The sequence below is a fragment of the Dermacentor andersoni genome, chromosome 1 (genome assembly GCF_023375885.2).
Source record: "Dermacentor andersoni chromosome 1, qqDerAnde1_hic_scaffold, whole genome shotgun sequence".
NCBI lineage: Eukaryota > Metazoa > Arthropoda > Arachnida > Ixodida > Ixodidae > Dermacentor > Dermacentor andersoni.
Window position 1 is genome coordinate 292,797,493 of NC_092814.1, and position 22,635 is coordinate 292,820,127.

A 22,635-nucleotide genomic window follows, 5' to 3' on the forward strand; every position below is an offset into this window, starting at 1 on the left:
TCTGCGACTGACTGTGAGTGACTGACTATTATTTTTCTTTTCGCGCCTTATCTGTTAGTGCCCTTTCCCCCTCCTCAAATGTAAGCAATATTGATACCTAAATAGCACAGGAAAAATGTTGCTTGATGCTTACGTGAGTTTTCCAGATCGTTTGCGTAGCAATCTAGCCCAAAAAATATTCAAAGCGGTGCGCTTTAGACGTCCGAAGAGACGTAGTTTACAGAATTGTGAAATCATTTTTATTGCTTACTGATAGTTGTACACTTGATGCTTCATTAAAAAAGAATTTTCGGTTTACGACAATGTTTATAAAAATTATGGCCTAAGTAAAAAATCTGCCCAACAGTCGTTAGATTTTAGGAGTCTCTTACAAATTCAATAGACCTCATCAAAATAGCTTCAGTGGATGCCATACAAAACGCTATCTTTATACCGGTGTATTTAGATAAGAGCTTTCCCAAGGTAGGTCCTCTAAATAATTTGCTACGCAAAACTCTTACCTAGGCACAATTATTCTCGCACGTCTTATTTGAACGCAAGGTAAGGCAGGCATCCACGTGAAATAGGTGCGACATACATTAACATATTCTTGAATGAAGACAAAAAACGATATAGTGTCAGTGTAATATCGTTCCGTGCGGAGAAACAAGTGGAAAATGGCATTATGCAGCCTATTTAAGAGAGACGGTCTGCAAGAGGCCAACGCTAAAACCAGCTCCAAGTAAGGGCCCAGTGGCCCCTCGACGTTTAGTCTGCAGTGGTTGGTTTCTTAAGCATTTGTTGTATCGTAACAATCGGAACGAACAGTTTGTAATCTCTCCGATGGTGACGTGCATGATGACGACGATGGCACAACGGCGGTGGAACGACAGCAACAACACAATGACAATGATGATAAAAACGGCGACACTTTGGGGATGGCGACGACACTAAGTGATGCTCTCACAAAGACAGCGAACAGATGGCTGTCTTTGTGAGAGGAATGCTTTGAATTACTCCTGCGCTGAATGCCTCGATGCGAAGACCACGCTTCACATGACCTTTTGACCTAGGCGTTACTCGATCAAGGTTCACGTTGCCACTTGTTTAACTCCGTGCTAGATCTTATCTCCGGGTCTCGCTTAGACTCTCTATAAGAATGATTCAAAGTGTGCACATTCAACGTTGCGCTACAGATTGTCGCTACGGACGCTTAAATTCGGTTTCTTGGGACACTGCTAGCTACTACACTGCTAACAAGATGCTGGGGTTAACGTTGCCTAGGAAAATTTCATGTGGCCCGCAGTGCTCTTTCTTTCTTTCTTTCTTTCTGTTTAGCGGTCACAGCTATGGGACTGCGAATTTTCTCGCAATAGTCATGCGACCGGTTCCTTAGTAACTCTGCAGTTTGTATAATTGACTCCTGCAAGTGGGATCGATCATTATGCATTGCGTTTGCAGTTCCGCTCCCTGTTTAAACGAAAACGAGCGGTAATCGCAATCCGGCAATGATAGTTGTACGTCTAGCGGGCGCTCAAATAAAAGAAAGATACGCCGTCACGAACTCTGGCGAGCCGCAGCGTGTGGGGACGGCGCGTCGACCGGCCGTTAACCTCTCGTCGTCGCGAAGCACGATAGAGTTGAGCGAGCGTGTGCGTTGTAACGGTGCGTGCAGGAAACCGGCCTCGCCGGCGTCGGTTCCTTTCTGGCCGAGCTGTCCCACTCGCGCACCGGCCCGACCTCCCCAGTTTGGGGCGTCACTGTGTCAAGGACACGCGCGGACCTCTCCTTACGCCGAAGCGGCTGCAATTCCCCGCCCCTCGCTCGCTTTCCGGGGCAGCTCTTCTTCCCTGGCCGCGCAGCGTCATACCGGGGCCCTGTCTCGCGCGTTTCAGCAGGCTGCCGTCATCGCTCAACCTGAGCGTGTGCGCTCCATTCGAAACCGTTTCACGATGGTAATGCGTGAGCCTCTACATGTACATTGGCTTTCCGCCTTGTTGCTGACTAAACTGGAGTTTGCCATGCGCGTCGATGTTGCTAATAATTCGTGGAGAGAACTGAACACCTCTATTATGGATTCCGTCATGTTTCACACATTCGTGCTCTCAGAACTCAAGCACGAGTTGTGTGGACCATTTCGCAACTCATGCTTTTAGGCAGCGTGGCAGTCCCTCAGTTGAAGCTTATGGATATTCACTCATTGTTGGGTCAAACAGTGTTAATGGCAATGTAAGAAATCCACAAATGCCGTTTAAAGTCCAAAACTTTGTTCTCGACTGGCTGATGTAAGGCGCTGTCTCGCACGGTAATGTTTCTGACACGTGCTTTAGTCAACTCTTTAAAATTTGGTAAGCTCTTTAAAAATGTTTGAGAGAGATAAGAAATAAACCCTTCTTTTGAGGTCTTTACCAACGCAAAGAAAGCGCTGAAGAAAACACTCTAAGTTTACCTTAGTAATTGTATAACCACACGCTTACCCTCTGACTGCCTTCGGGAACATGCAAACCAACGTCGAATCCAATCACTCACACCCGGAGATATTATGCGTTCTGTGCACACGTATTCGCCGTAATCGTCAGCTCCCTCAAAGTTTTGTGTGACTAATGGCCTGAGTTCCTCTGTAAATTTCACGGCGGTCTTAGAGACGTCGCCCGGCGATGCCCGCGAGTGCTGGCCTTGGCGCAGGAGGGAAAGTGCTGGAGCTTCTTGCTTTACGCATCAGGCAACGTGAACGCAATAAGCTTCAGACTATCAACGTCCACACATCCTTGGTGGGGACGCGCTTATCATTAGGCACTCAATAGCGTGCTTGTTTGCTGAAATCATTCAACCTGCTATTTAAGTGCATGTAAATGTTTCAACATGAATGTACTTAACCTGGCACTCTATAACGTAAAACTATTCCAATCTGTTTTTATTCCAATGTCCTGACGTCAAATTTACGTAACCCCCGACGCAAGCATCGGGCAGTAACCCGCGACGCTGTTTGGAAAGCCCAATCAAACGCGCTTCTCGTTTATGAGATGTCGATTTCTTTTGCTTTCAAAGCGAATAGCGTTGTCTACAGTGAGCAGTTTTTCTCACCTAATTGGCTGAGAAGAGAGGAGCATGTTTAAGTGGAGAGAGTTTCAATAGGGCCGAGCCAGCACAATGAAATTAGATAACCGGATGAAGAGGGTAGTGCCGGCGTCTGCGATAAGTCCACTTCCCCTTGCTTAGCTTGCGGTGTCTGATCGAAAATCGCGGCAGCGTGCAACGGAAGGTTAAAAATGCTGCTAAAATAGGTCTTCAGCAAAGTAGAGTTGGCATAGCGATGTTATATACGTGCGGAAAGGTCTTGATAACGTTATACTGCCACGAAAAATGTTTTATTATACGCAAATAAATCCATACTCCCGTCAGCTCTGAGTAGCCAGTGCCAAAGCGATTGGCGGGCAGCCACTTTCTATTCCTTATGGAACGGGGCAGTTTCTGGCTATTCAGAAAAGGTTTCAGTTTTGTTCGGCATATTAATGCGTGTTTATCGCGTACACGTCACTTTGACGCGATGAGTTTCTGCGGTTTTGTGACGTCGCGTGACAGACAGAAAAAGTGGGCGCAGCCCGATAATGTTTGACCAATAACTGTTGGTCAAATGAAGCTTTTTTCGCTAATTGGGAAAAAGGCGTCGAATGAGAATTTATCGTTTTTTATTCGTTTGGTCTAATCATGTATAATCAGTGTGCACCTATCATATCAGATGTGGCGTTTTCGCGGTTTTCGTGCATCGCCTGACAGACAGGCGGAGTGGGTGGCGGCTCAAAATTTTTTTGACCAATCGTGGAAGGCTGATTGCAAAATTGGAATAGGAAAGTTTGGAATAGCTTTATGTTATAGCGCCCCTGAATTACAACATTCAAATTATTGTTTTTCTTTCTCATACGAAACATAAGATAGTCCTCAATGATCAGAGTCATCCAAAGCGTTGAAAGAGAAATCAGCGTTTTGAATCAATTACTGAAGTTAAACAGTCGGCACCAAAATAACTGTGCCTGTGTTTTCTCGGATATTCTCGTGTGCTGTAACACTAATGCAACCTGTGACTGGACAGCACTGACTAAATCTCTTAATGTCGTTATATTGACATGGTATCTGCAGGCAGTGGACATTGTGAATATGTAACTTGTACTGCGTGCGAATATGTCGATGGTATAATGAGGCAGCTTTATACTATACTTGCGTTTAAGTGTCCGTGTTGCCTACCATAGCGGTATATAGAAAGAAAAGAAAAATGTGCTTGCAAAAGTGGGACAGTACAGTGGACATCCAATGCCTATTACTTCCGCTTTAAGCGAGAAGTATTAGGAAACATGATTACTGGCTCAAGAAAACTGTGCCCCGAAGCCTCGTGTACAGTTGTGCAGCCGGCAAAACGGCATGCTACAACGGGCCCGTGCTCTGAGGCGCCATGATTAGGGATGTAGCTCACCAAATTACTTTATTGACGTAAGTGCAACATGAGTGAAGTAGCTGAGGGAAGTTGCTTGGTAGTGCTACTTAGTTCTCGATGGCAGCAAGGTGCACATTTAATTGATCTGCACCTTAATAACATCGAGATGATGACCGCAGAGAAAGAAAGGTCTTGTCAAACAACTTCCACTGGCACAGCTAGGAGCGAGTACGAAAGTACGAATAGCAGTGAAATCACTATAGTTTTACTACTGATAGTCTGTATAATACGATGCCCTTCTGGGCCGTTAGTTGGCGCATGGCCGTATGAAATGAGGAAAGGAAATTAAGCAATAAGGAGGTAACTAAAATGACAAAAAAGCACGAAGAAGTAATGGATAAGGAAGATGCTCTCAGCAACTGCCGGACCTGTACACCCTTGGAAAGGCATGGCAGCTGGATGGAGGGTGGATGCTATGAGCGTCCCCTTTGGAACGGGGTGGTGGGTTGCGCCATCGAGCTCTTGTTATTATATTGCCTAATGTCCTACCTATGTTAAAAAAAGAGAAAAGAAAGAAAAGGAAAGGAAAAAAAAAACTCGCGATGAATTTCCATAACCAAACTTTCTGAACTCCTATTGTGAACTTTGCTTTTGCACGCCTCCGTTGTTTGTCGCTTTCCTACTTTTCTTCCACCAATCTTCCAATCGCTGCTTACTAATCTCTACTGTGGACATGTTTACTTTCCTCCTGCTTTCGCTGAACCCAAGGGCTTCAAGGAGGCCAGAGATGCCTAAATCGACCGCTGGGAAGACATCGTCACATTCTAATAAAACATGCTATATCGTTTCCCTAGATTTACTGCAGCAAGCACATGCTTCTTCTTCCTTCTTATATATCGCTTTATAGTTGCGTGTTCTAAGGCATCCTGATCTCGCTTCGAAAAGTAATGAGCTTCCCTTTGAGTTATCATAAATAGTTTATTTCCTGATTTCATTTCTACCTCTTAAGTAGTTACTCATAGCAGGTTTATTTCATATTGCTGCCACCCCTGAGATTATCTGAGCCTCTCTGACTTTCGCTTGATGTTCTTTGTTGCCATGTTGCTCAAACAGAGGTCGCATACTTGCTGGTGAGCTTCCTAGTTATTTTCCTCCACTGCGAATCAATGTTTTTCCTGTACAAATACCTGAAAAACTCTCCCAGCCCATTTACTTTCTTCCATATTCCCCAGTTGCTCTTCATAATCAATTTTACTGTGAGCTTCACTCACTTAAAAGTTTGTCCAGACCATATCACCCTGCACAGCTTCATTTGTAGTCTTCCCTTGAGCGCCCAATTCGATGCGTCCCACTGACCTTTGGTTGCCATCGAGTCCTGAATGTACGCCTTATTTCAAGCAAACAACCGCATTTCCAAATGTAAATCCTGGAACCATTACACATTTCCACACACCCCGGAATACCTCGTACCTATTGTATCCCCATAGCGCTCTGTGTTTCATTATGGCCGCATCCTTCTTCCCCTTTCCTGTGTTTTCCTGTGTTTCCACATATCTATCCCCTTCGTTTATCTATATACGAAGGTATTTATATTCTTTTACTCGAGGTTTATCCTGGCCCTGAATTGACACTGTCTGTTCACTGTTCTCATTGAATGCCATAACGGCATTTTTATCGCTAGATTTAACACCTAAATTCTCGCCTTCCTGTCCACAGCTATTAACCAGACGTTGCATATCACTTTGCTTGTTAACTAGCAACACAGTGTCGTCCGCATAAAGCAAACCTGGAAGCTACTGCTCTACTACTGTACCCGCCTTTGTGTATGAGAGATTAAACTCGATATTACTTTCCTCTAGCGCCCTTCCTCTTCCTCTAGCAACTACTCTGACCGAGCGCCACCTTTCAAGGCACCAAATTGTACCATGACAGTAAAAGCGACTTGACTACGTAGCACTAAACAGCGCTACGAGAGAGAAGAATGAAGTCGAGAGTAGCGTGCTATATAGACTGGATAAAGACTGGATTGGAGTAGCCACGCTCAGTCAAGGGCCCAGTCACTGACTACGCAGGAGTGTTAATACATCGGCGCACATGTGAACGACGTGCGGATACGGTGCAGCTTCGGATCTGTTTTAGTCCTGAGGTCGTGAAGGACAAAAGGAGCGAAAAGTGCTCGCAGTATCTTTTCTTAACAGCCGGTACGCGTCTCGAGAAGCTGCTGCTCCACAATGAAGAGGAGGTGGTTTGTAACCTAATATTCAAAGCCAGCATTAACGTAAATGCAAATCGCATGAATCGCGGAAGTGATTACGGCAATTGTTGTCGCGCAAGTTCGAAAGAAATGGCCAAGCGGGCTTTCGGAACACGTTTCGTCGAACGCTCCGTGGCAGTATTGAAAGACAATTTTATCAGCAGAAATGTCGAAGACCCAGCCGCGTAACTTTCGTCTCCGTATCTTACTTCACCCATAAGCTGAACAGGACATAAGTTTTGGAGCGCGGCCATGCGGATGAGCCGGGAGCACCGGAATGAGCGAACTCATTCGCATTCATAGCGCGTACATGCACATTTAATGAGCTTGGCACAAGCGAAACAAATTTAACAACTTTAAATATAACATTGAGTGCTCCAGAGGTGTCTTTGGAAAAAATGAAGTAAAGAGCACATTTTGTTGCGCATCCGCACGAAAGAAATTCTGCGGTAGTCTTTCTGCGCGCTCACGCCAGCACGTGCCACGCATAAGCAAGTTACACACATCCTGCTGATAACGCGCGCAGCCTTTCTAGCAAACAACGCACGTGCTACTTCTGCAGTGTTTGCGGCACTGCTTCGTAGTTGAAGTGTTATTGTGATTCCATTGACTCGCGCCTGTGCCTCATTACTTCAGGGAGAACGGGTTTTCCTGAAGTAAATGTATGACACCAGTGTGTACTTTGCCGCTTATAGTTGAAATCCATGCTGCCGACGCTTCCGCGACCGTTGTTTTGTGAGTCTCATTGGATCACCAGTCGCCGTAAGTGATTCGTCAGATGCCCCTCGAGGGTAAATAAATAAATAAATAAATAAATAAATAAATAAATAAATAAATAAATCAACATTTTACGAGAGCGTTTTGTTTCTCCATTCGACTGGTTGTCGTTGACAAACAAACAAACAAACAAACAAACAAACAAACAAACAAACAAACAAACAAACAAACAAACAAACAAACAAACAAACAAACAAACAAAAACAAACAAAGGAGCTGTATAGAAATCCGCCATCAGTCACAGAGAGCTCATGACCAGATACTTATTACATGCATAAACAGACGTATTGCGAGACAAAAACGCAAGAGAAAACGAGTTTTGCTGACCGAAGTGCGGCAAAGAGCGTTAAAGGGACTGACAACTGGCCAGACTGTTGTGAGACGTTGTTGGAAACGAAATTACCATGATTTATAGTGATAGAATCCAGCACGCTGTTCGCAGTCTAAGTAGGGATTATAACTTTAAATTGGCAAAGAAAGTCACAAAAACGAATTCACTCGTGCGCACATACTTTTTCCTTTGTTTGACGCTGAGCATACTACTCAGACGCCGTGTCTTTTACCAATCTTGATGAGACTATGGGTCAGTTCATGCACCATACGAAATTTTCGCACAATTATTTTTATTTTTTGCATCCGCAACTTCAGGTCCGTTTTTGCTTTCTTGTTTTCTTTTAATCTTCTCTACGAGGCCTTCAGCTATGCTGCATAGCATCGAAACGGGGTACCCTGCATTTTTCAGCCTACTTAACTGCCGCTGAAAACTTTTTTCAGTTTGATGCTGGCACGATTTCTTCAGAACTTAACGCTGCACCCGCTATTGCCCGTTTTACAGTCTTGGGATCCCGGCCACGGCGGCCGCATTTAGATGGGGGCGAAATGCGAAAACACCCGTGTACTTAGATTTAAGTGCACGTTAAAGAACCCCAGGTGGTCGAAATTTCTGGAGTCCCCCACTACGGCGTGCCTCATAATCAGAAAGTGGTTTTGGCACGTTAAACCCCATAATTCTTGTACAGTCTTGGAATGGCTTGACGTGAAGGGAAGAAATTGTTTCTTTGCTGTGGGCTGGTACCTCCAGCATAGATATCCCGGTTTGAATTCCATGAAAATGTCGAGGAATAGCAGAGAACAGTGGTTCGGAAGCTCATAAGTGAAGTTCAGCTCTAGGCACGTTGATTGAAAGGACTCCAGTACGATGTCCTTAAGTTGTTTGCAGTCGGTTGCATTCTCCGTTTGGCACAGTATAAAGAAGTCATCCACGTATCAATAGAGCCGTGTGATACGCCTTTCCTTGATGGATTCTTGAATTTCCTTGTCGCATGCTGCCAAGTACAAATCGCTCAGGATTGGTGCTATTTTTGGTCCAATGCAGACCCCTCTCTTTTGGACGAACAAGGCTCCATCATGGACAGCGATTGTGGCAGCGAGATTGGCACTCAACAGCTCCAAGAAGGTTTCCACAGACATTCCTACCGAGTTTTGAAATGGAAAGGCTCCTTGCTTCTCGATGGTCGCTCTCAGTACATTCATCAAATCCGCGTGCGGCATTGAATAATACATGTCTTCGATGTCAATGGAGAACCCGTACCAATAATTCATTTCGTGCTTTCTTATCTCGGAGGTTACTTCTTCAGAGTTCCTAATTCTGAACGGATCTTCTACCCTAAGTTGGGCAAGCTGCTTGAAAAGGTATGCCAAAAGCGGCGACTGCCACGTGTCTGCTTCCGATAATTCGTTCTTTCTGTATCCGTGTTCCTTAAGTTCTGCTGCTGCAATCCTCTCAGAAGGAACCGACTAGCTCAGTTAAACACCCTTTTGATAATTGTTGTCAGTCCTTTAATGGCTGTCAGTGTAACGCGAAATCATCATCATTATGTTGAAATGGCAACGATAATGCAGCGATTGGCGTAGTATTAAATAACTAAATAAACAGAAGTGATTATAAAGAACAGAAATCGTTCAGCCGATTGTTAACCTGATGTTTGTAACCCTCCAACCAACCGTGCCTTAAAAAAAAAAAGAAAGAGCGAGAAAGAAAGAAAAGTTGGAGGTAAATTAGAAGCGTAACCACTTCAGGGCCTGTATACTCAGGCTGGAACTGAGGCACGCGCTGCTGTTATCGTCTCCAGAGCGTCCTAGAGTCATAGTATATATAGACTATCCATCTATGCAGACTACCTATGTAGATTACCCATGAATGCAAGTACTTTCCAACATGGACCTTTCCGCTTGCGAAATATTGAAGGGTTTTGCCGTAGTAGATGATCCTTGATGATACAATCTGTGACTATTGATCATATGATCTTGCTCAGGAGAAATTGGTGGGCTGGTTACTTGGATACCCTTGATTTAATGGCAGCGCACTTAATGAGACATAGACGAACACTGTGTGCGTGTGTGTGTTTTTGCGTTGGCCTTAATGTTCGTCTATATCCCATTAAGGGCGCAGCCGTTAAATAAAAAAGACCCATATAATATTTAGGTGCGTCAAATCGCGCCGTCGAAGCTTCATCTGTTGTTGAACCGTCTGTGAAAACAAACGTATCAATAAATTTTGCGGTCGGCACATTTGAATAAATTTTAGATAGTTTGCTTGCAATGAATGAATATATTATTTCTTGTCAATGCCCGGATATGATAGCCCGCCTAGTTAACCTGTGTACTTAAGTACCTGTTTTGTTTAATAGTTGCTTAATATCGTATGAACACACACACACACACACACACACACACACACACACACACACACACACACACACACACACACACACACACACGCACGCACGCACGCACGCACGCACGCACGCACGCACACACACACACACACACACACACACACACACACACACGCACGCACGCACGCACGCACACGCACACACACACACACACACACACACGCACACACACACACACGCACGCACGCACGCACACGCACAATCAGATTACATATTGTGTTGGCTGTCGAGTCTGTATTCCGTGGATTCCGGGCCATGTCGATATTGAAAGAAATGAGGCCGCCCACGGATAGGCTACTCCGGCAAATAATTTAGATACCGTGATGCCTCTTGAATATTCAATATTGAACGTTACACGTGTACTTATTTGTCCTTTACTCGGGGACTGCATTTCACCCGCTAAAAACTAAAGATTATCGCTCAGTGCAAGACGCGTCCGCATGATTTGGAACTTACTCGAAGGTTATCGTTGATTTTATATGTTTTGTGTAATCTGAATGTATGCGCGACGCGAATTGTGTACTGTTTTCTGGAAGGCACGCGGGTACCAGCGATTACGCTGGAACCTTCGGCGAGTCATGTATAAAAGCCGAGGCGTTTTACCCGCAGATCAGATTTCAACCATCGCCCACTGTGCTCGCCACTATCGTTGTGCTTCGAGTGTCACATGTTTTTGTGATCGCTCCTTTGATGCACTCATACATCGACTACGCTAAGAGGTGTCTCAAACGCCTTACTTACTACATAGAGTCAAAAAGAGGTCGTCCGCTGCTGGTTAACCCTCGACGCGTCTGTAGAACATCTGCTCATCGAGTGCCCGCAATGCCAGCAGCAGTGTGATACCCTGTGCAGTGGCTTGAATCGGCTTGATAGGCGTCATTTTTCCGCGGACAAGGTTGTTTCTTGGTCCCGGGTCGTGTACGGATAAAGACACGCTGTCACAGCATATTGTGTCTTTTTAATAGATAGTGACTTTCTGCAGTCTCTTTGATAGACGATCGATCGTGAATGTATTATTAATCTCGCTTCATGCATACTCATGCGAATTTGCACTGATCTTTTCTTTCTTTGCTGAAATGTACTGTCAGTCACTTGCGTGTAGTGTTTGTAGTGATGTTCTCTTTTCGTCCTTCCGTGTATCTTTTATTTTGTGTAGTGACTGTTCTGGTAAGGTGCAATGTGAACGGACGTTCGCGCGTTGCTGATATACGTATAGTGATGGGGCTATGCATATATGGCTTAAAGCATGCTATGCTTGTATTCGTTGCTTTATTCTCCGGCAATTTTTTTCTTTCTGCCTTTGTCTCGTTTTCTTTTTTTTTTGCTTTTTCTTAGTTTCTGGAGTTCATCTTTGATAGAGATAGCCGGTCCTTCGGTGGCTTATTTTCTTAGAATCTCACAGTTTAATAAACAACAACGTGTGCATCTGTATTAATAACACAGGTATATAGGCAAATTTTAGTTTCACGATATACTCCTTTTGCGAGGAGAACCTTTCATTTTTCACGGACTGCGCCTTTAAAACAGTACTACCGGTAGTGCGCTCTATTGTCGTTTACGTCAGCCTCACTGCAAATCGGTCAAGAGAGGCATCGCGCGTACATGCTGCTCAAGCGCCCTTGACCGTGCATGCCGTCACAATGTTGGCACCAGCTTTCAGGCGCAAGTAGGTATGCCGCAGGTTACCCGGAACTGCGATGTTGCTGAGGCAATCCTCTGGGAAGGCCCGAATCAGTGAAAGAACCAATGGGACAGGAATGTAGGGGCATTTAAAGGGTCGATGAGGTCGCTGGGATCCCTTACATGCATCAAGTGTTCCAGCGTTTGGAAAAAAAAAAGATAGGACGATGCCTGTGCATCCATCTGTCTTTTTTCGGCCCCACGTAAGTTGTCTTAGATATCTCAAAGATAACCTGTACTGGCAAAAGAGCCGAAGGGACAATTCGAGGTCAAGCACAGGAGCCAGTATGTTGACTTCATACGCGGCGTCGTATACGGAATCCCACTCTCTTGCGGTGCTTGTTATGTAGACAAACGGGCATATGCCTCAGTAAACTCAAAGGAGCTTTAAGTGAACTCGTGCGCGAACATGCCAACAATAAACATAATAATATAGGGTTTTTGGCACTGTATAATTCTAGTGCGTGTGGCTGCACACCTTGGTTCGAACGAACCACTGTGAATAGTAAACACGGAGATGACCACACCAGCACAACCATAGAAGCAACACAAGTGTCGCGGCAACAAGGCACATGCGTCAGCAAGCGCCTTGCTCCATTCATAGCCATCCATAGGCATCCAAGCTATCCATGGCCCTGTCACGTGTAGGGCTGGCGTTTTTTAACTTTTTTTTTTGAGGAAGGCATGCAGCACGGGCGGTAGGCCATTGTGATAATGAATGATTGTTTCATGTGCATTTTTTTCGTCAATCTTCGAATAATTATTTGTCAGTTATAATGTCTCTCCGATCGCTGTTTCAAAAGAGTATATTCTGCGCATTTCATAATAAAACCAGCGCCCCCTTTGGTCCTGTTTACGTCTTTGTCCGCCTTTCTGCGCTGTTAACTTGCTCTACGCTGAGAAAGCGACGGGCCATCTTTTACCGAATGAAGACCGTTAATACATATGTGATGGAGTGACACAGGCTGTGACGCAAGTCCACGCCTGATTGAGGTATATATGACAATCGGGGGCTGGCTTGGCGCACGAGTTGTTCGTCTGAAATATTTGGCTATGCATGTCTGTAAATAGCCTACAAATACATCATTGATATATTTCGGAAGAGAGGCCTACTCCTCGCTCTTGAAGAAAGTCGTTTACATCGTTAGCGGCTATCACGCAAGTAGCTATCATGAGTGGCAGATACCAGAATGTGTAGCGATGGCTAGTCGTGGAGGGCACTGATGCGACATAAGTTTACAAAATACACTCTTAGCAATGACTATTGAGGAAAGGACGATGCGGAAACTGTGCCATGAATGCATTAAAGACGCTGTATTTGGGACGCTTCCGTTTGAACAGACCTACCGACCTGCATGTTTAGAAGTAATTACACTGTTAGTATTGACAGAGATTTGTCTGATTACAGTTAAATCAGATATGAAATGCGGAGCTATTCCTCTAGTGCCTAGAACCATTGATTTCCTAATATGTAGGCATGACTAGCCACGTCGTACGTTTGTCGTTTACAAAAGGATAGCTGCAATACTTCCTCTATATTTTTCATTTTTAGCGAAGTAACCAGTTTTGTAGTATTGTCAGAATATCCAATGAAATCCTAATTCTTTCAGCGCGGTACTTATTAATGAGTTATCGTTACTATGATTTCACAAGTGCAGTTGTAAGGCTAAGTAGCTAAATTACTGGCGTCATTCGACTTGTTTCTTTGCTTCAATAGGCGAAGGGTTCTATATAGGCAACGTGAACGAAGAAGATAACCGTTATCATCCAGATGTCTATATACAATTCTAGTTTGGCTTTTCTATTCCGAAAGTTATGTGATATAAAATAAGCTTGCGCTGCTGAGGCCACGCATAGATTTTGTTCTGATGTTCTGGATAAAGCGAATCCTGGGGTTTTACGTGCCAAAAACCCCGGTATGACTATAAGGAACGCGGCAGTGGAGAACTCCGGATTAATTTTGACTACATGGGGATCTTTACGTGCCCCTACACGTAAGTAAACGAACGTCTTTCTTGCATTTTGCCCCCATAGAAACGCGGCCGCGATCGGACGACCTGAAACCTCGAGCTGAACAGCGCAACGCCACTGGGCTATCACGGCGGGTCTCATCATAGCTCGACATGGATACGTGCGCGACCTGGAACTGCTTGCCCAGCACCACTAGTCATTCCTCGATATGACCAGCGCTGGCGGCGAAGTGGAAGGAAGTGTCAAAGAACGCACAAACTCCGTGCTCAGACTGCAGTCGTATAACTCGGCAAGAATGTGTTAGAGCCGAGCGACCCACATTTGCCGTAAGGACGTATCAGAAAAGTGTATTTTTTTTATACTTCTATCTTTTTTCCCTCCCTGACGCACGCGGGGAACGACAACATCGGAAGTAAGGGGGGCAGGTGATGGTTGCCCGGCAGACGACGGCGACGACCTTGGCATTGGGGCACACATCGTCGAAAATCTGGGACAACCGGTTTCCTCCTCGGCAGTCCCGTAGTCGGCAAAGGCGTAGAAGCGTGCAAAGACGGAGGAGACACGTAACAAGCGCGCCTGCGCAGGCAGAGACCTCCCCGACGTCGCAAGCCGGCAGGCCGCTGGCGGAACAAAAACAAGACACATCTGTGGGCCGCTCGGGGTCAGAGGGCTGCATAGTAGTGGCCGTACGCGACGGCGTCCGGCCGGCCAGAGAGGGGATGTTGCCCTTGGCCCTGATCGGCATTAGGTCTTGGCCTCCGGCCACTGGCGACATGCCACCCGGCTCGCCTCGCAGAGGTGTTGATCAAGTGGTGCGTGCAAGCAGCACCTGGCAAACTGTTTACTTGCTTTGCGATTAAACCAAAGAAGCAACGCGCTTTATAGGGTCTAGGTCTGTCGACATATCTGTGCCAGGGTAAAGCGGTTCCATTTTGTTGGCACACAGAGAGGTCTGCACAATCACTCACAGAAGTTTCCGAAACACGGAAGTGACCAAGAGAAAATATAAGAACAAACTACGAGTTATCGCTGAAGTCTGGCTCCTTTTACGTTATAGTAATCGTGCACTTTGCCTGTTACTTGTGACAGCGATATCGGCAATGACTTCGTTTATGTTCTCCAGCGTCGCCCGTAATTTCGCTTCTGTTACCAACTGCGATACTACTTCGACTTTCTTTTCAAGGTCAGCTTTACGGCATTTTTTTTTATTATTGAACTAAGATCACAGCGCTGGTACTTGACAACAGCCTGCAATGTGCATAACCCTGCTTGTGGGTCAAAAATGAATTGCTATTTTTTGTGATCCTGTTGAGAACGCCGAGTTTTTCGAATAACCTACTTCCTGCTCGATAGAAATGCGCGTTCTACTTTCAGTAGACAGCACCCTGCATGCGCGGCTGGACTAGAGTTTATGCGCGCACTGTCTTCTGCGGTCGCAAGGAGGCTCAAGGAGTGCCTACATTTGTCCTCTGTCACACCCGTATTTATCTTTTCTTCTAATCGCTGACCATTGAAGACCAGACACTCTCGAGGATTGTACGGCGGATAAAGCGCTACTGAATTTAACGAAGTAAGTATTTGCAGGCGTGTATAGATATATGAGAACAACGATCGCGCATCTGCCGTACATAAGCATAATGTCTTGGCTAAACTGGGGCAAAATACATAAACTAGTAAAAAATGATTAGTTTCCCTGTCCACTAGCACAAGGCTGCCCTGCTCGAAGCAGCCTCTGTAGGACGTACTTCTCAAGCCGGATGCCTTCTCACAAGTTGTCGGGCATATTCTAGCAAAGTGCGAGTTCGCGCAACAAACGGCTCGTCCAGTAATTAAAAAGAACTTACCGCTCTGAAATATCGAATTTCTTAATAGCCTTTGCGCCAAATGAAGTGAGAACTGAAAGTATATTCGCTTGTGCAGCAGGGCATACGGTGCACCATTCTCCTACAAGCTTCATTCTGTGCGCGAGAAAATATGCTTTCTCTTGACATCAACATCAACCTTCCGAAAACTGTTGAGCAGTTGTATACCTGTTGAGGGCCAATGCAGTCGGCAATAACAATTTTCTGAAGCGCGTTACTGTTCTGATCGGCTTGTATTGGTCTTGAGCTAGCTCTAATAAAGGAAAAGTGCTTTTCACCATTTCACTCTGCTGTCATATAGATACAAGCGGTTTAAAGCCGTTGGAATCTTTCGGTTTTTAGATGTCGCCGTCAGCGCAAGTCTTTTGACTTCTAACGCTCTCTTCATTGGTCGAGATTGTGTTTAACTTTTGCCGAAGCCAACTATGAGAGCCGACTTACTGCGCGAAGCTCGAGAGTATGCCGTGTTTGCTGCTCGTAGAATGCCACCGAAAGCGTGTATGAGTTGACGGCGTTTCACGCGACACTTTGCGGTCCTCTTTGCGGATCTGTATAGTAAGAGTAACGTGCAGAAAACTAATGTTCAATAACCTGACACGGAAAGAAGAATTGTGGATCGGTAGTCAGCCTTTCGAAAGAGCGGAGCAGTAAGTTATCTCAGCCAACTTGTCGTACGGATGAGATAAGGATTTTGCCAGGAGTGATGAAATGGAAACTGATGGGCGTGACTTGGAGGCTGGAAGACGTCAGTATGGATCAGAGTGAGAACGCGGGTAGTCGATATTCTATTTGAGATGAAGAGGAAGAAGTGGAGGGGGTCAGATGGTGTATTGCGTAGCACAGATGACCGATGGCATGTGAGGGTAGCAAAAGGAAGGGAACCGTAATCGAGGACGGCAGAGCGGTAGGTGATGCGATGAAATTAGGATGTTTGTTGGTATAAGATGGAGCCTAACAGCGCAAGAGGGGCTTAGCTGGGCATCTTTCGGAGAGGCTTTTGTCCTGAAGTGAGCATTAGTGATGATAACGATAGTGGTAAGAGTTGAAGTCACATGAAAACCGGTGGTCAAAAAATGGTTGAGAACGTAATCAACTCATGGTCTCGGGCCTATAGATTTGCTAGCACGGAACAACTGCATTCGTTCGTTTCCATACGTTGTTTCGTATTTCCGACTATATGTCTTACTAGTGTTCTCTGCTCGCTGTACCTCGGTCTACCCGGACGAACTGCATATAGGCGGAAACGATCAATGTGCATCGGGTGAGACGTATAAATATTATATGCTGTTTTCAAACTTAGCTGGACACATCAGAAAGCGCTGTGCAGTGTACCTATATGCACCGGACCATGCACGCATTGTTAATGTTAATTGTGTAGGTTCATTATTCGAATGTGTGGTGATACCCTTGGTGGGCAGACCAAAAGTATTCTGTGAGCATTGAATTACAGATAATTATGTGACGGGAGATATGGAACGACAGGACAGGAGGTGTTTCGGCCTGGATGAATATTATCTACAAGAATTGAAGAGAGTGAAGCTCAGATAAAGGGCAACGTCGAAGTTGCAAACTTGATCCTTTGCGAAAAGTAAGGAGAATAAGGTTTCCATTTCATTTGTCCAACTGCAGCTTGAAAAGACATCTCTTTATCAAGTTTTTCTATGAATGAGTTTATCAAAGAGCTACAAATGGAATTCGCTTTGTCTGGTAACTATGCATGACATAGGGAACCGCTGCAGTTTACTGTCAAAATATGTATGCATTCAGCCGTTGCACTGCACAGAGCGGTAGGCTCGCGCATGGACGCGAGTATTACAATGCAGGCAAATAACTGTGAATCTAGCCGTTGAGTTCACTGGGAGGTATTCATGACGTGGTACGTTAACTCATTGAGTATAACAAATTAATTCTGCGGGAATAAACAAGCTGGATTAGAAACCGCTGATTGATGGGTTTTTCCATATTCATTGCGTCCGCACTTCGAGTTTTTGATTGATTCCGCTTCGCCCGGCGATCTGCTAACCTCTGAGTTAGCTCAGACGGTAGAGCTGACCGGTAGTCGGTTAGCTAAGACGGTAAATCCCCGGACCAGGGCGAATTTTTCTTCAACTGCGAAGCCTTCTTCAATAGAAACCCAGGTTGGCTTCCTTTGTAGCTTCGTGCTACTCTCGGGTGGATTACAATTATTAACCTTCATTAACTGATTTATTGATCGGTCGATGGTGTTTGTTGTTTGATGTCCCGAAGCAAAACAACTGCGTGTGACGTCGTAGTGGAAGTTGCGGATTGGTTTTCACTGCGCATGCTTTGGATTTCTTTAACGTGCGCCGAAAGCTCACTACATGAATGTTGCTGCATTCCATACCCATTGGAATGCAGCTGGGAACGGAAATTGCGGCCGCTTACCTAGCAGCCGAACATCGTTATGCGATGTTCGTGCCTGGCCGAACATTAAACATAGCAGTGCTCCGAGTCTCGAACCCTTTTGCTTACAGTTTCGGACCAGTGGCCGTTGTTTCCTCAGTTTCCACATAAACGACTCCACATAAACGATACAAGGGTGACATAAATCTTGCTTAACGTTACTAACGTATGTATTACAGCAGAGCTGGCCAAGACGTTGACTTGCGGACGCTCACGCAGTGAAATCGAAATAATGAAACATATCTGTGCGCGTCCTAAAGACCTCTAGGTCTCCCAGCAATACTTCCTCTGACACCGCGTGACGTCGCGGTACGTTGTGCCAGACCACCACATTTATGTTTTTCTGTTATGCCTGCAGCGTTGCATTCTGCCCGAGCTGCAGCAGCAGGTGACAAGAACCTTATTGCTTTCGAGAACAAGGTACTCCCGTTGCTTCTAGCCGCCGCACTTGTTTGAATCTGTGCTGCACGTGCTGGAATTTGCACAATCTCGCATGACTAACTGCTGGAACGTATCTAACGGGGTATGCACGTAACACAATGAGGCGAAACTGTTACATAACCGGAAGTTCAAAGGGCAGCACCCGAAATCATTGGTGAAAGCCGAGGCGCACGCTCTTCTAGCGTCGTTTGAACTGCAAGGAGCCAGAGCGGTCAGACAAATGTCGACAGTAGAAGAACGTGAACGTAGCTCGCAGGATGGCTCTAATTAGGTCACAAAGGCTTTCATCTGGAAGGAGCATACGAATATTCTAATATATTGAGATCCCATTAACAATTATATTAGGCAAATCAAGCCAACAGATAATGACGCCGTGGAAATTATAGGAAAAATTATTTGTAGTTTTTAACTGAAGCGCAGAAATGGTAAGCTAAATGGAAATGAAAGTGGTCGCAAAAACAACTTGCCCCCGGTGGCAGTCAAACCCACAACCTCCACAACACGCGTGCATTGCACTACGGCGGCGGCTGTTCGCACGTCCATATTCCTGGGTATTTAAGTATGTGTACAAGGTCCAACCTGGGGCATGTTAGCCAGCGCAACTCGTGCCCATGGCGCTGGATGTGGAACATCTTTTTGACCGATGGCGTAGTACGTGAACTTTAGGGGCAGGTAGCTGGTTAGAGCAGGCTGGGTCTTGCACACATACCTAAATACCCCAGAATGTGGACGTGGGAGGAGCCGTCGCCGTAGCGCAATTGGTAGTGCAACGCACGCGTAAAGCGGAGGTTGTGGGTTCGGCATCACCAGCGACAAGTTGTTCTTCGACTACTTTCGTTTCCCTTTAGCTTATTGTTTTTAGACTTCAATTAAAAATTACAAATAAGTTCACTATTCTTTCCCTGACTTCATTATCAGTTCGCTTCATATGGTTGTGACTAACAAAAATCCGGCACCCGGGTTCCCTTTCTTCTTATTTATATTAAATGACAGAAAGTAAAACAACTGGAATGTCAGTGCGCTGTGTTTAACGTTCACAACCTTGTCCAGTTGTGAAAATTCAATGACAGGGTGACACATGGGATCTGTATATCACATGGGCACACAGAAAAAATAAATAAAAAGAATATAGTGCTCAATATTAACACATGAAAGACACGTTGCAAAACTTATTAAAAATATCTGATGTTTTAGCAGGCGCAGCGTCTAGTGAGCTGTCATGGTTGCCAGGGCACTTCGTGACGGAGTTGGTGAGTACCCTACGAACTCCGTCGCGAAGGGCTCGCTCTTAAGGTTTATGGACCTATAGACGTTATCGTCCCTTCTCAGAAAAAGATTTGCAGTGACGTCAACATGACTTACCAGTACGGATACGCCGAGTGCAAGCAGGAGCACGTGCCAGTGGAAGCGGCGTAGCACCGCTGACGTACTCCAAGGGAAGATGCAGTAATTCTCCATTGGTTGCGTAACGGGAGTAGCTCTCGTGCTATGGTGCAACCGTCAACGGAACTGCGATACGTCGCAGATGAAGTACACACGCAGCAGAAAGCTGAACGTGTCTTCACTCCCGCTTAAGCTCGGATTCACAGCAAGGACGAGCAGGTCCAAAAGACATGACGGCGGCGAGTAGAAGCGGCGCGCGAATCGGAGTTCCTCGCGAGAGATACCTTCTCCACTACGGTCCTGTTACGACCTTCGTATGGACATGAAGTCAGCGGCGAGCGGTTTGCGCCGCGAAGAGTTTTGCTGCGTCAAGCCAGTGAATGAAGACGCGAACCCGTGCTTTTGCTGCGCCGCCGCTGTCGTAAGTCCCGCAGGTGACCCTAAGCGCTGTTCTAAACAGTTCAAGGCCGCGGATTCACGAAAGGCAAAGCAGCGCGGCCCGGCGAACGGGAGACTCGGTCGGTCGGGCAGCGGTGGCGGCAGCGACAGTTCTAGGCCGCCGGCGGACAGGCGGGCAACCCAGTAACCGCACCGGGCGGCTCTTGCCCTCTCAGCGCGTGCTAGCGGCGACTGGCGCCTCGCGACGGGACCAACGATTCCGGTGCGCGTGTTTGCTGTGCGGGTCCTTCCTTCAGCTCTTGGCCTCCTCCACAGCTGGCTGCCGAGCGTGTCGCCTGTTCGGCCTTCTCTCAGAGTGGTCGAGTGGCTGCAGAAAGAGGGAGAGGCCGGGAGGAGACGTTCTGGTGGTGGCGGTCTCTCGACCCGCGTCGCGTCACCCAGCGTGGAAAGGGTCGTCGGCTCGTGCCACGGCCATCGCTTTGCGTATACGCCCCGAGGAATGAATACTACAGCGAGGCACGCACGGTGCTTCTGGTCAGAGATCCTGGCGAAGGGGACCGTGCGCAGACAAGCCACGCGGGATGTTGAATGATAGCTGACCCGGTTTCCGCCGTGTGGTGTCCATCCTTTCATCCCGAGCCGCTAGGCGTGCTGCGTGGCTTGGCGGAATGGTCTTTGTGTAGCCCCGTTTTGTTGTCTTTGAGTCAGTCTGGATAGAACGACTGAGAGACGCTTATGTTCCCTTCCATTTGACTGCCTGGTAAGTAAAATAGAGACGCGTGCGCAAAGCACTTCGGTGGCTTTGCCGTTAACACTCATGAAGGAACGCTTGTGACACGCGTCGTTTGTAGACAGCGAGTTGATGTACACTGACGAGAACTGAGCTGCGGCCCTATCCTGTTTTGTTGCATGCGCACGGCGCATGTCCCGAGAGCAGGCTGACAAACGAGGACGCATCGTCGACGGCGAAGGAAGATGCGGAGCGGTTGTCGGTAGAGTTGCGAGCCTGGTCCGACCTGTCTTTTAACATTCATACACGGACTCACGATAATCCATGTAGCAGTAGTATACTACATGTCTGATGAAGCTAAGCAAGTAGACTCCGCCATTTCCGTGACGAATATTTAAGCATTAAAGAAAAGGTATCGAAGTGTTGAAAGGAGAACAGCGATCGGTTACTACGCATTCTCTTGGACCTAATCAAGGAAAAATGTCTGTCAAGGAAATAGTTCAGTTTGAAAGTTAAACTCTGGGATTTTATGTGCCAGAACCACGATATGATAGTGGATCACGCCGTATAGTGAGCGAATCCACCTTAATCTTAAACCCCTTGGATTTTCTTTGCGGGCACCAAAATCTAAGTACATGAACTTTACGTATCGTAAAAAGAATAAAAAATAAAGAAGTATTAATCATTGTTCCATGTTTTGTACTATAACATGATTATACAGGCCTTCTAATGTTGCGTAACGCAAGCAATTTTTGCGACAGTATTTAATAAAATGACTTGAATTGGTAGAGCTGTTGTAAAAGCACTTGAAATGACTGCAATAGTTTTTCTGTATGAATGAAATCTTCATATGGTGGTGCACTTGAAATGTGATGGTTCCAATTTGTGAGCAACTAATTACCTTGCTCTTTTGAGTAGTGTTCCCAAAATAAGGTTGCTTTGATTAATATAACACCTGTATGGGGGTTAAACAATTTGTCATAGTTTGGAACGTACTCCCTTTCCTTTGGAATGATTTTGTACCAACTGGCCCAACAGTGTGTTCCATGGAGCTGGTTGGTTCATCTTTAGGATAAAAATAGGAACAGCGCAACACAAGACGAGCGATAACGAGCACAGGACAGAGCGATGTCCTGTGCTCTTTACTCGCGGGTCCTGTGTTATTGCGCTGTTCCTGTTTTTTATTCTAGTCCAACAGCACGTTCCTTTAAGTAAGTTATTTTATACCATCTACACTGGCAACAGAATGAAGCGAGAGCTTAAATGGAAACAATAGTGCAGTAATCCATGTACGTTCTGTTGGAATCTCAGCGCTGACGCCCGTTGTTGCAAATGGGTCGCAAGCCCCAAGGGTAGCGTTGGCCTGGCGGCCTGGGGCACAACTGGAAGCATCCGAAGGTCCCGGCAAAGCATGAGTCGACTGGTAACAGAACAACTTGTTTATTCTAGCATCGCAAAAGAGCGGGCGGTCCGGTCGACCGAAGTGGAGAGACGGGAGAGCACGTAACTGAACGGAAGAAATCGGAGCCTCTCTCGGCGTCCGGGGGCAGCTGCTTTTATAGTCTCGG

General features: G+C 46.1%; 1 protein-coding gene across 2 annotated transcripts in view; it reads right to left on the reverse strand.

Moving 5' to 3' along the window:
* The window catches only part of spz4 (Spaetzle domain-containing protein 4), a 61,589-nt gene extending 40,973 nt beyond the window's left edge, over positions 1 to 20,616 (reverse strand). Inside the window, exon 1 of one of the 2 annotated variants that reach the window (XM_050196828.3) lies at positions 19,918 to 20,616. In XM_050196828.3, the coding sequence (XP_050052785.1) occupies positions 19,918 to 20,013 (96 nt within the window). In that variant the 5' untranslated portion in view covers positions 20,014 to 20,616. The remainder of the gene's footprint in view (positions 1 to 19,917) is intronic. The other variant, XM_050196829.3, reaches the window with a different exon arrangement.
* Positions 20,617 to 22,635: the final 2,019 nt, after the last annotated feature.